The following is a 16,079-nucleotide window of genomic DNA, read 5'->3' on the forward strand; positions in this document are numbered from 1 at the left end:
AGCCTATCTCCTGTTTCTGTAGTAGGAGGCAGCTTGATGTACAAGTACACCCCCTGGACATGACGCTAGTATGTATCAGGGACTTACCCCAATCCAACCCTTGATGCTGAGTGCCAAGCAGGGACAAGCAGGGATGTACTGGGTTCCATTTTTCGGAGTCTTTGGTATGACCCGGCCGGGGATCGAACCCCGACCTCCCAGTCTCAAGGCAAACGCTCTGACCACAAGGCCACTGAGCTGTTGATATGCAGGGCCCCTTACGGGTGTGCAACTCTGAATGTACAAATGGAACCAAATGGACCTGTAAGGGTTATGGGGGTCCTTCAAATGTGCCTTGTGCTACACTATATGGAACAGATCCTTAATTAGTATAGTTGGAGCAATTCATCTGTCTGCTGTATGGACAGAGTTGCGAGTCTTCAGTATGGTAAATGGTGCATTTATAAAGCACCTTTATCCAAGGCGCTTTACATAGACACACACATTCACACACACATTCATACACTGATGGCAGCGGAAACCATGCAAAGCACCAACCTGCACATCGGGAGCTGTTAGGGGTTCAGTGTCTTGCTCAAGGACACTTCGACACTAACTCTGGGGTAGCCCGGGTTTGAACTGGCAACCTTGCGGTTGCCATCCAGCCACTCTACCCCTGAGCCACCGCCGCCCCAGTGGACGTCACCCGTGCCAAGTTGCTGTGGACAATGGTGGGGGCAAATGTCAAACTCACTTCTTAAATCTAAAGTTGACCTGGCTCGTCTTCCTCCATGCTACTCTGCTCTGAAGAGAACCATCGCCTTATACAAGCGAGCTGATGAAGCTATTGTGGTAAAAACAAAACCATATGAAGGGCAGAGATGGTTGAAAATCCTTGTCATTGGAGACCATGGACAAGAAGACAAAGAAGACTGATGAGTTCTATGAACACGATGACTGATTAATGTGACGTTTGTGCATTTTGTTCTTTATGGTGCAGGCTAGGGTGGTCACTGTTTGTACACTGTTTACATTTTTGCCTTTGAGTGTGTATAGTAATAGGATGGAATACTGTTACAGGATTGTGTGACTGTTTGAATTTTGTACTGCATATTGCAGGCCATTCTATAGCGTGTATACTGCCGTATACTATTGTTCATACTAAGAATGTTTTTAGTTTTTGATGTTATGCTACAGTATATTCTAAATTATAAAGATTGCTTAAATGCACAGCACCTGTCTAGATACCTTATTTGTAAAAGTTATATGCAATATTGGTATCTCTTACTTGGTATAAATGTGACTTTATTGTAATGGCAGCACTGATTTGTACACCAGCATGCCACGGGCACATGTGGTCACTTTAAGAATAGTTTCACTGAGATCCTTGACCGGTTGACCCTCAAAACATAGGTCTAGACACCTTATTTGTTCATTTAAGTGCAATATTGGCTGAGATATAGTGAAAATCGATTGTTTCATAACTCATTTGCATAACAATGGTAGATTGGACACTTTGCCAACTTTTTAACATGGCTTATTCAAGAAATATTCCATAATGTGGAGTCAGTTCAAACTCAGTTATTCAATCATTCATTCCAAATGTATAGCTGAAACTGACTGAATATACAATTTTCACCGATTTGAGGTATAGTTCATAATTTTGGCGACAGAAAGAGTAATTTACAAGATAGAAAGGTTATCTTGGGCTCAAATTGAAGCTTAGGGATATGGGAAGTTTTCTATATACAAGTGAGGCAGTGATACTCACCATAATGTGTTGGAAAATAACCATCTTTGTTGTTATTAGTCAAGCGGACACCATATTTTTGTGTGTTTCTGAGGATGATGTGGGTCATATTTAAGAATATAATGGTAGCAACCAACCAAATCCTGTTCTGCTACTTACCCCTATGTGTCAAGATACTCCATGACCAATTTCAGACCACCATGTCTATTTATGTAATTTTAGTGAATTAATATTTGCCTTTACACAATTTCGCCAGAGCCATATACCAAAAAGGGGGTTTTGAGGTAGGTGGGACATTTTGACAACTTTTTATCATAACTCATCATTTTCAGCACATTTTTTCCAATAAGAAAACACTGATTAGAAGTATAATTCCGGGGGGTGCATGATACCCCCTTCCAGTGACTAGACTATATGTATGAGACCCTCAACTGGTTAACTCTCAAATCTAGAAGGCACTTTCATTGGCTCATATTCATCTTCAAATGCATTCATTTGAACTACCCTGAATATTTAAAACAGTATCTGCATCCCTTTAGCTCACCATATAATCTGAGGAATACAGAGTATGCCTACCTCATTGTCCCCTCCAACATTAGGAAAGAAGTCGGCCGACGTGCTTTCAAATACAAAGCCCCGGATGACTGGAACTCTCCCCAGTTCTCTTAGATCAATTAACTCCTTCAATATCTTTAAAGTCTCTATCCATATTTATCTTCAAATACCCTGCTCCTGCTTCTGATATGCCTCAGTTTGTTTCTAACATACAAATCTGCGAATATACTGTAATTTGACATCTATGCATGTGCACGTTTGTAATTGTGTATCTATCTCATGTCGTTAAAGCATTTAACTGCATGTGCATATAGTATCTGTAACAGGTTGTTTTTGATTTTTGATTTCTGATTCTTGATCTATGTCCACTATATGAGTACCATGATGCATTAAGTGCCTTATTCTCTGGGTGATTAGGTGGGGTGGGAGCGGCCAGCTTGGGAGAGCTTTCTGTTTTGTTCTGTATTGTATGCATGGATGTATTTGTTGTAACGTTTCTGTCTAATGTATTGCTCTGTATTTTCTGTATGTTGCTGGACCCCCTCGAAAACGAGACGAGACATCTCAAGGGGATATCCTTTCTCAATAAAGGTTCATATATATATATACAGCAGACTGTATACGCGGGCATACAGCAGTCATCAGTCAGGCATCTGCAGCTGGTCCAACATGCAGCATCTCGCCTCCTCCTCACTGGCACAAAATAAGACGCAGGCACATTAATCCTGTCCTGGACTCACTTCACTGGCTTCCCTGTTCATTTTAGAATTGATTTTAAGGTTATTTTATGTGTTTTTTAAATCATTAAATAAATGGGCTGGCTCCGTAGTACCTCGCTGAGCTCATGCAATCATACATCCCAGCCAGGGCTCTGAGGTCTGTGGATAAGTTGCTGTCGTTCCTATAGAACCAGCAGGAAGAGTAGGGGTAATCTCTCAAGACAGAATCTGTCAGCGCCGCTGGCCTAAACATATAGTCCTGTTGTCTGTAGGAATAAACACACCACCGCTGGCCTAAACATATAGTCCTGTTGTCTGTAGGAATAAACACACCACCGCTGGCCTAAACATATAGTCCTGTTGTCTGTAGGAATAAACACACCACCGCTGGCCTGAACATATAGTCCTGTTGTCTGTAGGAATAAACACACCACCGCTGGCCTAAACATATAGTCCTGTTGTCTGTAGGAATAAACACACCACCGCTGGCCTAAACATATAGTCCTGTTGTCTGTAGAAATAAACACACCACCGCTGGCCTAAACATATAGTCCTGTTGTTAGTAGGAATAAACACAGGAGCACCCGGGAGGAAGTGGGCTAAGAAAGAGGAGGAGCCAAACCGAGTTCCTGTTACTACACAAAAAAGGAGGTGGTGCCCCAAGAGGCAAAAACAAAGGAGTAAACAAATATATGAGCAGCCTACAGGCCCATTCACACTGAGCACTATAACAATAACAATAAAGGTACATTTACAAAGGTGCTCTGTACAGTACAGCACAGAGTACAGTACAGTAACTATCACAATAAAAGTACAGTTGCACCGCTCAGTTCACATGGGTGTGATGTTTTTCCTTCTTTTTTTTTACCGAATGGGCTCCCAGGTTGGACTGCTGCCCCCAGGCTCTGGAACAGCCTGAATGTGCTTTGTGTTTGGTTTGATTTGATTTAAAAATCATTTTTTGGAGTAGTAAAGTAATGAGACTCAACACAACATCTCATATCAGAGCCCTGGCATGGCTATGCAGAGTGCATGCAGAGCAGCCAAAATGCTCTGATGTTGCAGCCAAAATGTCATTAAAAGTTTGTTGCTATAACTTCATTTTGACCAAACACCAGGGCCATGCTGATGCTGCTGGAGCTGTTAATTAGACCTGACACTTCAGCAACACAGAGTCCATTCATCAGCTTTCTGTGTGCTCTTGCGCACGCGTGCGTGCGTGCATGTGTGTGTGTCTGTGTGTGTCAAGCAGGATAATCAATGATCCCTTGTGTGTGAATACTCATTTGAGCCTAATGAAGTGCAGGGTTAAACATCCACAGCTGTAAAATGTACTTGTCCTGTTTTTTTCCCCTTTTTTTAAAGAGTATAGCCACTTATTTTTTTACCCATTCTTTTCTCCTGATTTATAATGCTAATTAATACATCCCACCGCTGTTGTGCCATAGTGGTTCATCTGCCAGTGAGGAGCCTGTGAGTTCAGCCTAGTTCAGTCCAAGCATTCAAAGTATGACTGAGATAGAACTATTTAGTATGTAACACATTCTTATTATGTGTATCGACTGATAGTCGCAAATTAATGAACTAACCTTTTGGGGATCAATAAAGTCATCTGAATCTAAAACGTGACCTTTCTAGTTTTGCGCAGCTTTCATTCATTTTCTCCCATCAATGAATAATCATGTTCATGTGTTGTTAACTTGTTTACTTTGCAAGCTGTAGCTGATTCCCCTTTACTATATCAGATCATCGGTTGGAAATCTCATAATGCCCAAAAACTTTATTATGATTTTATCCCTGATGTTTCAGTGAGAACATCCCTGATGTTTCATGTGTTTTTCTTTTAATCATGATATATAAGCTCAAAATACGGCGCAAATGCGGATCTGCTACTTTTGATGCATTTGTGTGACACTGTAGTAGGATCAAGTAGGGCGTTAATTTATGAAACACCCAAAGTTAAAATATGGAGATAAGAGGTTTCTGCCCGACAGCAGAGTAATTCAAGATTATTCCACTGCTATCCTCAGTTCCTGACTGATTAAAATAGTGTAAAGTGTTAAAATGAGAAGAATGACAATTGTACAGTTTGAGCACAAGGACAGGAAGAGAAAGTCCTCACACTGTTACATTCTGCTATGTTAGAAAGGTTTTTGACACATTTTGAAAACTTTTGAAAGAAACAATGTTGTGAAATGGGAGAGTCTGTCTGCATAATGAGAAATTTATTTTTGGTACTTTACAGTAAGTGTAATTTTGACCCCAACACTTTTGTGTGAGAGAGAGAGAGAGAGAGAGAGAGAGAGAGAGAGAGAGAGAGAGAGAGAGAGTGAGTGAGTGAGAGAGAGAGAGAGAGAGACTGGACTTTTTCAAAATAAAGGCGCTAGAGTGCCCAGCAGATTTTACTCTGATTTTTCTGAACTTTCCACAATCCTCCTCTGAGACACAGAGTGAGTAGACAAACATTACTGTCATTTTGCCCATGAAGCTTTCAGAAGGTTCCCCTTCCATGACCATCATCATCCATCATCATTCCATCATCTCAGAAATTTTTGACATCTGAAACATTTTCTAAATATGAATTTAAGCACATGCTACTTGTATCTGATTTTACTTCACTCATGCTAGTGTTAACTAGAAAGATGTTCTACGAGGAGCACAGGTCACCGAAACCGAAAGACCAGTCAGTAGAATCATGGATGCCAATCAGGATGAATATGAAAAAACTATGACAGATTAGCCTGTTATAGCACCACCATGAGGCTGATTTGCAAAATGTAGGCTAATAATCCTTCTACCCTAATGGAAAGGGGGTACACAACAAGCACTTGGCCGTTTATCCGTTCTCCTTCTCCTACCAAACCACTCCGTCAGCACACATCTCTCCATGCACAAGAAATCCTGCACGCCCCCCTTACGTACAGTACGGTACAGTATGGGACAGTATTGTACAGTACAGTACAGTATGGCACAGTTCAGTATGATACCGTACGGCACAGTATGCTACAATACGGTACATTATGGCACAGTACAGTACAGTACAGTACAGTACAGTACAGTACAGTACAGTACAGTACAGTACAGTACAGTACAGTACAGTACAGTACAGTACAGTACAGACTAGAACACAATAGCACAGTAGAGTAGAGTAGAGTAGAGTAGAGTAGAGTAGAGTAGAGTAGAGTAGAGTAGAGTAGAGTAGAGTAGAGTAGAGTTTTTATACGCAAATAAAAACAAGCAAAACAAAATAGGGCCACTCAGCCAGGTTGCCAAGTTTGCACTTTCCAAGCAACTGGGTATATGAAAACATATATCATGGGTTGCCATGTTTGCTCTTCCAAGTAAAAAAATAAAATAAAGCAATATCGCCCTCCCGCTATTGCCTTCTTCCTATTTGCGACGTGTGGCGCTAGGATGAGCAGGCCGAAGGCCCGCAAAATTCTAGCAATAATAATAATTGCTCAAATTTATTTAAAATGTAGGTTGGACTTCTTCCGTGGCCCAGTGGGGATGTATATGCAAAGTTGCATAAATGCAAGTATGCAAAATTAGCTGTAGGCTACACAGACACACGGACGGACAGGGGCAAAATCATATTCTTGACCACGGCTTCAGCCTGGCAGCTTGGAAACATTTTGGAAATAGCCGATTTACAAGCACAAATGCGTCGCATCATACTCAACTAAATGTACTTAGTAACTTTACGCCAAAAAAGGGAAAAAGAGGGAGAATTTCTCAACTTCAGCAAAACTTCTCTCAGACAGAGAGAAAAGCGGAGACGCGTTCAATTCAATCTGACCTCACTCTCTGTGTCATTCGAAAATTCAAATGAGAAAGTGATGAGCACTTAGAGGATGTGAAGAAGGTTATGTTTGATATTTCAGCCAATCTCTCAAGACAGATTAAAGATTTTTCTATTTAATGGAATGGTTTTCCAGATGCAAAGAATTAGTGCTTATTTCAGTCACTCCAAGACAGACAGAGACAGGTTTAAAGCTCCAATATGAGGAGGACACTTTCCATGGGAATAAAAGAGGAGAAGAGTTTATTAACCAAACCAAACCATTTGCAAAAACATTGAGGGACATGGGTTATTCTACATATTCAAAATTGTATCAAACTTGCGTATGTCCTATTCTAGATTATGTTTCGGGGATCTGGGGGTACTAAAAGTTTTGCCATTGCACATTGAAACAGGAAGTTATATGGGTGTTGTTGAGGAGGACAGGATACTGTGATCTGAACGAGGTGGAGAACCATTGTATTTTATTTTGTCCTCTGTATCATGATCTGAGAGAAGTATTGCTTGAAAAAGTCCACACCCCTGATCTGAACTTGGTGGAGTGTGAGAGTTGAGTTTCTTTTTCACCATGTTTTGAGTATCTTTATAGGGCATGGGATAGGAGGTGAAAGGTGACGTATAACTAAATTGTATTATAGATGAAGTTATATATGAACTGTTTTACAGATTGGTTATATATTTCATGCACAGGTCTGTGTGGGTTTACTGTCTGTAATCTGATTGAGTTGCTGGCTGGCTACACCTGAATGTCCTTGTTTTGTTTTTGTATTGTTGTTATTGTTTTAAATTGCTGTGTCTGATAATCCAATGTGGGATGGGTCAAGAAATTGTCCGGACACGAAAATAAAATATTCATACATTCATTCATTCATTCATTCATTCATTCGTTCGTTCGTTCGTTATCTACAAACAAATGGAGTGACATCAGTTTCTTCCAGCGGTGAAATGGGGGAGGTGAGTTACGATGTTGTCCCTATCTGGACATAATATGGAACCGCATTGAGTCGTCTAAAGCAGTGGTTCTCAACTTGTGGGTCGGGACCCACATGATTTTGGGGGGTCCCCAGATGACAGTGAAATGATAATTTAAGGACTTTTAACTTTAATATATAAAAAAAGAAACAAAAGAAAAATAACATTACTGCATCAAAAGTAACCAAAAACGACTATAAAAACAAATTGGCCAAATTTAATAACTTTACCTTTTTATGTCTTGGGATTCATTCATGGAGTGGGGAACTGACCGGGATGTCAACATGTGACCTACCTGTACATGACTCCATAGGTCACTATAGGCCATCTTGTAAGTGAAAGTGTGTTGATCAGTCACTTAGTCACATTAGCTGTGTGAGATGAGAGCCTTTGTCAATGCAAAAGGCTTTGACCTCATCACTAAATGAAGGGAGAAATATGCAGGATTTGGGCCGGAAGGACAAATTCATATAAAACACGAGTGAAGTATTAGAGTTCCAGCCAACTGCACTTAAAGATGCTAATCAACATTCTAATGGAGTCTGTGTTTATGTCAGCTCTCCTTTATAACCACTTAAATAATATATACTTTGATGAGGGGGGTCACCGCCAGTTGAAATTATTAAACCACAATGTATTTAGAATTTTACTCTTTTTATACTTGCATAATGGGAATAGCCTATGTGATCTTGTTGTCCCTTTCCCAATGCCAAGCTATTAGTGTGGGACCATACACCATTTTTGACATAAGTGCATTTAGAGTGCACAATTCAAAATGTTAAGCTCCTCTTGAAATGGTATTTGGCAAAAGGTGACATACTGTACTGTTTACAGGCCATTCAAATTCCCTTTTAACCATGTTAGATTAATTGAAAACACCTGTCCTTGACTCTGGTGACGGATCTTCTAATGGGTGAGGGGGTGGTGTTTTATATTTTAATTTTAATTATTTATTATTTATTTGTCCCAAAAAATATTGAGTCTCTCCAGTACTCACCATAACCAACAAGGACAAGTGCTTTCAATGAATGTAAAATGGAGTTTGACGTTGAAATGTATTTCGTATAGGAATCAAGCAACTTAAAAACTGACCAGGTGCACACACAAAAGCCCAAGTAGACGTTAGGAACGTTTGTTGTGGGCGCACATTGTTACAGCATCAAAATAAGTTCTGCAAAGTTTGAGAACCACTGATCTAAACATACAGGTTTGCGTGTTTTGGAGTAAGCTTGCGAGTAATCATGTATACTCACCACTGGAGCAGTCCACTCCACCCCAGCCTGGTTCACACTGGCAGGTATCTGGAGACACACACCGTCCATGAGCACACTCCTCTGTACACAACGCTAAAGAGAAGAGACACACACACCATGAGCACACTCCTCTGTACACAACGCTAAAGAGAAGAGACACACACACCATGAGCACACTCCTCTGTACACAACGCTAAAGAGAAGAGACACACACACCATGAGCACACTCCTCTGTACACAACGCTAAAGAGAAGAGACACACACACCATGAGCACACTCCTCTGTACACAACGATTAAGAGAAGAGACACACACACCATGAGCACACTCCTCTGTACACAACGCTAAAGAGAAGAGACACACACACCATGAGCACACTCCTCCGTACACAACGATTAAGAGAAGACACACACGTAAGCATGCACAACACACACACACACACACACACACACACACACACACACACACACACACACACACACACACACACACACACACACACACACACACACACACACACACACACACACACACACACACTCCTCCGAAGTGTATAGCCTAGGCTACTATAAGAAATCAACTGATGCATTGGAACTTCAAAAGAATTCCTCACTCGAAAGAATGGGTGGAACCGTGGAACAGTGAGTTTAGAGTGCTTGGTCTGCAATCCCAAGGTCCTGGGTTTATACTGTAATATATACTGTAAGGTGTTGGATACTGTGAGTTTAGGTTTTGGCATACAGATTTGTGAGGTTAAGGTTATCGTACAGTATAGCTCTGGAATGTAAATACATCAACATGCTTGTGGAGACGGGCTGGCCCTTTCACATGTAAAGGACATGTAAAACCATAGATATATATAAGAAAGCTAGATGGCTCACCCGCGCTCTGGCCAATAGAGAGCGACGTTGCTACGTGGCCATCTTACTTCGGGGCTGCATAACATTGTGTCTATGGGGCATGTACTTTTAAATAACCATAACTTGCTCAATTTTCAACCGATTTTCAAACGGTTTGGTTTGTTATAAGCGTCAGAGACGTCCGCATACTTATATGCTTTTATACGACGTTCATATAAAAAACATAGCCATGTTGACAACGTTTGTAATAAACCAACCCGTTTGTAAATCTGTCAAGATTTGAGCGAGTTATGACTGTTTTTGTTTGAGCTGCCATTGAACATACTGTACTGTAGTCCTGAAGCAAGATGGCCGCCAGGTGAACTACGTCAGAGACTCCGCCTTGAGCCATCTAGCCTTTATATATAAACCGATTCAGAAACGGGTCTCATGGTCGCAGGCAACGTATTTCCTGTAGGCGGAGACGACATATCTGCGGTTTCCCCGCACCTCCTTCTACTACAGTGAATGGAAAAGTGACTGATGTTAGTCTGCCTCAAACGTAGCTCTGGTCTGTTACTCTTTTACCTGATTTTTACTAACACTAACATTACAAAGATGCCCAGAACATCGGGATGAACCTGTGTAGTTTATGGCTGCTCATAAAAACAAAAAAAACGGAATGTCAAAATATCTACCGCGGTGGCTGAGACCAGAGCCATATAGTAATGGTTGAGACAAAGCAGTGAAAGGTCCTGAAAGATACATAATGTCAGTCTTACCCAATACCCAATCTTTCTGTTTTAGGAACACAATGCTGCTGTACTTTATACCTCATACTTTAATGCTTAGTTTTGTACTGCTCTGCACAAACTCTGTCTCTGTACTAGCCTGACACTTTTCATTTTGTTTCACTTCATTATTCAGACTGAAAGCCCTCCCCACTGCAGCAGTTTATGGGATGGGTGTCGTCAAAGCGGCAGTCTTCGGTGATTGGTTCATACCAACCAATCAGAATAGTAGGAAAGCAGATGACGTTGTTGTCAATCATGTGGCTATGGCTAACCCGTTCATGTCGGATGATGATGTTTATAAAACCTTTCATGTCTGTAAAAAAACTATTTATCATACGTTGATTTAATAGCCAGATTGATACGGTCGTGAGTTACCGCAGTCGGGGCAGCCATGTTTGTTGTCTGACAGTGTTGAGTGACGGGGCTGATGGCCAATCAGCTTACTACTTGGCTACGTTCGGATTTCCGAACGTAGCTGACACCGTCGTTGGGAGAGACTCCAGACCTGAATCGCCAGAACATATTTTCTTAATGGGCGTGGCTAGCAATTCAGGGCTGGAGCCAGGCTACCTCTGTACTGCTCTGCACACACTCAAGCGTGAACTATGGCAATTAAATGAACTGAATCTGCCCTGACCTGCACACACTCAGGTGTTAGCAATTGCAATTAAGTTCTCAGTTACATAACCAGAGCTCTCATTGAATTTTAACCTAAAGCACATCACCATGAATGAAACCAATTAACTTAGCTAATTTAACATTCATATAATTCAATATACATGAACTATTAAAACAAAATACAAATCACAAGATAAAGCAGTAATTATTCAAATAATCACATTATTCAAACTTGGCTCCCACAGTGTTTCCCCAGGCTTTTCTTTTTGAGCCGAATGCGAACGAAAATAAAAGCCTAGGCTAGTTACTATCAGTAAAGCTATTTTACCCAACAGTGCTGGGTCAAGGTAGTCAACAGTGCTGGGCCACAGTAAAAAAACATTTTAAATAGCTCCTCCCTGATGATACAGTGTAATATTGTTGCATATAATCTGACTGTAAACAGCAACAGAGATAAGAGAGAAGTGACTCCCTGGCTTTACACCTGATCAGCTGTAATATTTCACTATGACGTGACCTGTTTAGGAGTGTCATACACTATCTGTAGGCCTAATAGAGATGGCTCTGTATCAGGGCATAATAAATGATGTGCTGTTTATTGTGCCTCGTTGTTGTGGCATTATCTTGTGGGGAGATCGAGGCACTGCTGCCTGGAAGAAGTACTCACATTGTTTACTTAATGTAACGTATTTTCTGTACTTTCTGAACTCTCACGGGTCGAGAGAGTATTGCAATCGGGGCTGATCCTGAAATAATTGGCAAACGATTTGTAATAATAATGTATGATGTATATGATTTTTGTAATCATTCATGTTTAAATTACATGGTAGGCCTACTGTATATGTTCTTTCTCTGAAACCTTGAAAATGTTGTTGTCACTGTGATATTAAAATAGGGACTTATGTGTATAGTTTGATTGAGCCGAGCCACAACACAATTGAATGATTAATTTAAACTCATATCTGACCACTTAACACGATAGCCAGAAGGAAGGCTGCCGTGTTAGCTGGTCAGAAGGGTGGGCCGCGAACGCCTTCAACATTTTCAAGTGGGACTACTTGATCCAGACATGGTTGAGAACCACTGTATTTTTAAACTTACACTCCACTACATCTCAGAGGCAAATATTGTGCTTTTTATTTATTTACAGCATGGGGGTCCTAGGAGGCGAGCTGTCTAGCTGTCACTGGTAAATACTTGATAAAAATAAAACGCTTACCTATTCCACCCAAACAGTCGGCCCATGTGACTCTGAAAGTATTTGATGCAAGAAAAAGGCGAGACAGGCGCTGAATATTGATTCTTGTTTGATCTGTGTACTTTGGGACAACTCCCCCAGCCTGGCCAGTGGCCACCCAAACACTGAGGAAGGAAGGCCGTCCGTTTCTCTAGAATAGACTGCTGCTATGCTTGTTCAATAACCCAAGTTCAGAAACTACTCAAGTTAATGCGGATATTCCTTCCTTGAGCAGATCTGAAATGATTTTAAAGGTCTCACACATCACTGTTTGTGCCTCTATGGTCTGTCAAACGCCTGCTATACTGTATGGTGTCACGAAGCCACTACAGAGTGACACAGAAAGAGTTTGTCCCTCAGGCTATCAGAATGCTGAACACTGACCAAAATGTCAGGTCAACTGTCTTTCATCAGCAATACTCAGTCACAACAGAGCACACATGGATTCAACATTATTTTTCAAAAGCATAACACTCTCTGCTCTCTTATTTCTAAAGGTTAGCCAGAGAGAAAAGTCGCTTTCCAGGTACAAGGCTAAATGTTAATAAAGGGAAATTTCACTTGAAAACACTTCTGTGGTCATTTTATCGTCTACTCAGGCTTTTGTGAACACCCCAGACAGTTATTAAATTGCTTGATTCAATATTTCCATATTTTTATTTTTATCAGACTCACCACCTTCCTATTATTTTTAAGGAATACAACACAACAATACTACAAGTAATTGAAAAAGCACAGACCCCTGACACATTAGAAGGACAATATCAGTCACCATGCAGAACCAAGGACATGTGTTTTCAATGAATCAATCATAGTTATTTTTTATATATATTTTTTTATATAGGTTGGGTCTGATGATATGAATATGTACATACAGTATTGAATCAAGCAACTTCAATTGCTTTGGGTGTCCGAGTATAAATTAGAATTACCCCAGAGGAGTTTTAATGTGAAATACACCTTCAATAGAGGAGCCAAAGACATCCTCTGCTAATCCCTGTGGATAAAAAAAGAGCATTGATTAATCATTAAACCTGTGAGTAAATCCTTTCATCCCCTGGATTGGGACACACACGGTTACAAGAGGGATTACAACAGTATCGTCTGGCACAGCACAAATAATAAATATCAAATTAAAAGTACAGCCGCTTAATTCCTGCTCATCAAGCTGAAACCAGGCTCAATACTCATGAATGTCTTGATCCTCTGTGGTGGATGCTTAGTTATAAAGCATGTTTTATACTTGCTGCACCTGTATCGTGCGGCAAAAATAGCCGATCTACAAGCTCACAACGCGTCACATTGTTACCGGCAACGAACAGCTCAACTCACACCACAGTACTGATCTCTGTTTAAACCTGGACGTCTTCATTATAAGATGGCACCATTCATGTCTACTCACTGTGTCTCATGCAGAGGACGGCTGTGGACAGTTCAGAAACATGCCTGCCAGTGATGACATCATCAGTAGGCAGGTTTGGTCATTTCGAACAAGAAGCTTCTTTTTTGAAGCTTCTTCTTTTTTCTTTAAGCTTCTTCTTTATTTATATGTAAGGACCATGGCTTCTATTTCAGCATGCCAACTTTCCAGGAATAGAAAGGCTGTAGTTTCTATTAGCTTGGAATAGTCATAGTCATCGATGATGTCAGTGGTACAGTAGGCAGGATTCTGAACTGTCCACAGGCCATCAATGAGACACAGAGTGAGTAGACAGAAATGGCTCCATCATATAATGAGCATGAGTGAGGAGTAATAATATTAAGCTAAGGCTGAAAATGCTGTGGTGCAGTGGTAAAGTTTGAAAACATGTTTTTTCAGTCAGTTGAGGAGCTTTGATATGTATTTTGTAATTTCAAACACAGGAAGTAAAAAGTCAGAGACGGGTGTGTAGGCACACAATTAATTGTGTGACAATCAATCGTCAATTTAAATGTGTAATGGTGACAGCCCTAGTGAAGGGGTAAAAGGGTGCAGGAAAGCAGGTTAAAGGGCAAGGGTGGGGTACCAATGGTTAAAGGTCAAAGTTGTTAGTGTTCACCAACCAGGCAAATTAAATGATGTTGACAACATTCACGACCCAAAGACAAGACAGGGAATGGATAAAGATAGAGAGATACTAACAACCGAGGGAGATGTATAGTATAGTTGATGAAAAGGGTTTGGGACAGAGATATTATGACAGATGATTTCTACCTGAAGACGAGAGCTTATTGCTAAGTTACAAACACGTCCATCGTGGTATAGACAAAAGAAAAGGATTATCGCTGCCTCGATGACACGGTTAAAAATTTTGTGTGCAGTAGCTTATCGTGAGCTCACTCACGGGACCTGCACTGTACCATAAAGAGGACAAACAAACAAGAAATCCTATACAGTCCAATCACCACCTCCCGTGCCCCCGTCCCCCATCTTGTTGAAAAGAAGACTTTTCAATGACCTCCATGCTCTGAACATGGCACAAACAAAAGATCTGTCCAATGCACTTAGCGTCAAGCAGCCAGGCAGCCATGCACCTTTAGCTGCAAGCTGTCCAGCCTCAGCAGCCTTGTGGAACGCAATCCTCCTCACACAACAGAGTCAAGGGGCATTTGTCAGAAGGCCCTCAGGACTGTAGAGGCATGCATGTTTACAAGGAACTCTTTAATATCGTTGCTGACTCGCTGTCGGGTGTCAACCTTGTATGTCACCCTTAAAAAACATTACTTTTCAGGAAATAGAAGGGAAAAAATAACCTTTGTTCCAATGGATCCAATGTAGCTATTGTTTAGTCATAAGCTCTTGTTAAATCGATATTTTACTTAAAAAATAGGGTCATTTTATCGTCTACTCAGGCTTTTGGGAGCACCGAGGACAGTTTTAAAGTTACTCCATTCAGAATTTAGATATTCCTTATATTAGACACCAATACAAACCCATTGTAACTTCAAACTCCATTATAATCATGATAGATACACCGAAAACACGTCCTTGGTTCTGATGACTCATACTGCTGTCCTCATGTTTTTTCAATTACTTTTTTCATTTTATTTTTTTATTTCCCCAAAAACATATTAGAAATAAATGAAAAGGCTAAATTGAAAAAGGACTGTTTTTTTCCTAATGAATCTATCATGGTTAAAAGAGTTTGAAGTTAGAATGGGTTAATAGGAACGGGGCGTGTCTGATAAAATGAATATCAAATATCTAAATTCTGAATCAAGCAATTTAAAAACTGTCTGGGGTATTCACAAAAGCCTGAGTAGACGATTAAAAGACTACATTTTTAAAAAGTGAAATATCCCTTTAATACTTTCCATTGGTTCAATATTTATAAAACCGACATACGCACTTAATAGCGAAGCTCACAACGCTCTTATGTGCCGAAAAATGGCGTTAATTTAGGGGGGGAAACGAAACAGCTAAAATATAGAGATGCAAGGTTTCTGCCCAACACTGAGAATAAAGGAGCACAATACAGTATAGTTCACCCTCAGGCTAAGACATTCACTTCCTCTTTGTAATAAGGAGAGTCAACAGTGTCCTATAGTGTTTACCATCTAGAGTGGATCTAATTGATTTCAT

The 16,079-nt window shown here is 40.5% G+C and overlaps 1 protein-coding gene across 1 annotated transcript in view; it reads right to left on the bottom strand.

Moving 5' to 3' along the window:
- LOC306920992 (uncharacterized protein) overlaps positions 1 to 16,079 on the bottom strand; it is an 86,720-nt gene that overhangs the window by 69,173 nt on the left and 1,468 nt on the right. The window contains exon 2 of the mRNA XM_079498023.1: positions 9,031 to 9,123. Coding sequence (XP_079354149.1) covers positions 9,031 to 9,123 — 93 coding nt within the window. The remainder of the gene's footprint in view (positions 1 to 9,030; positions 9,124 to 16,079) is intronic.

Source organism: Electrona antarctica (genome assembly GCF_951216825.1).
Source record: "Electrona antarctica genome assembly, chromosome: 3".
In the NCBI taxonomy this organism is placed as follows: Eukaryota; Metazoa; Chordata; class Actinopteri; order Myctophiformes; family Myctophidae; genus Electrona; species Electrona antarctica.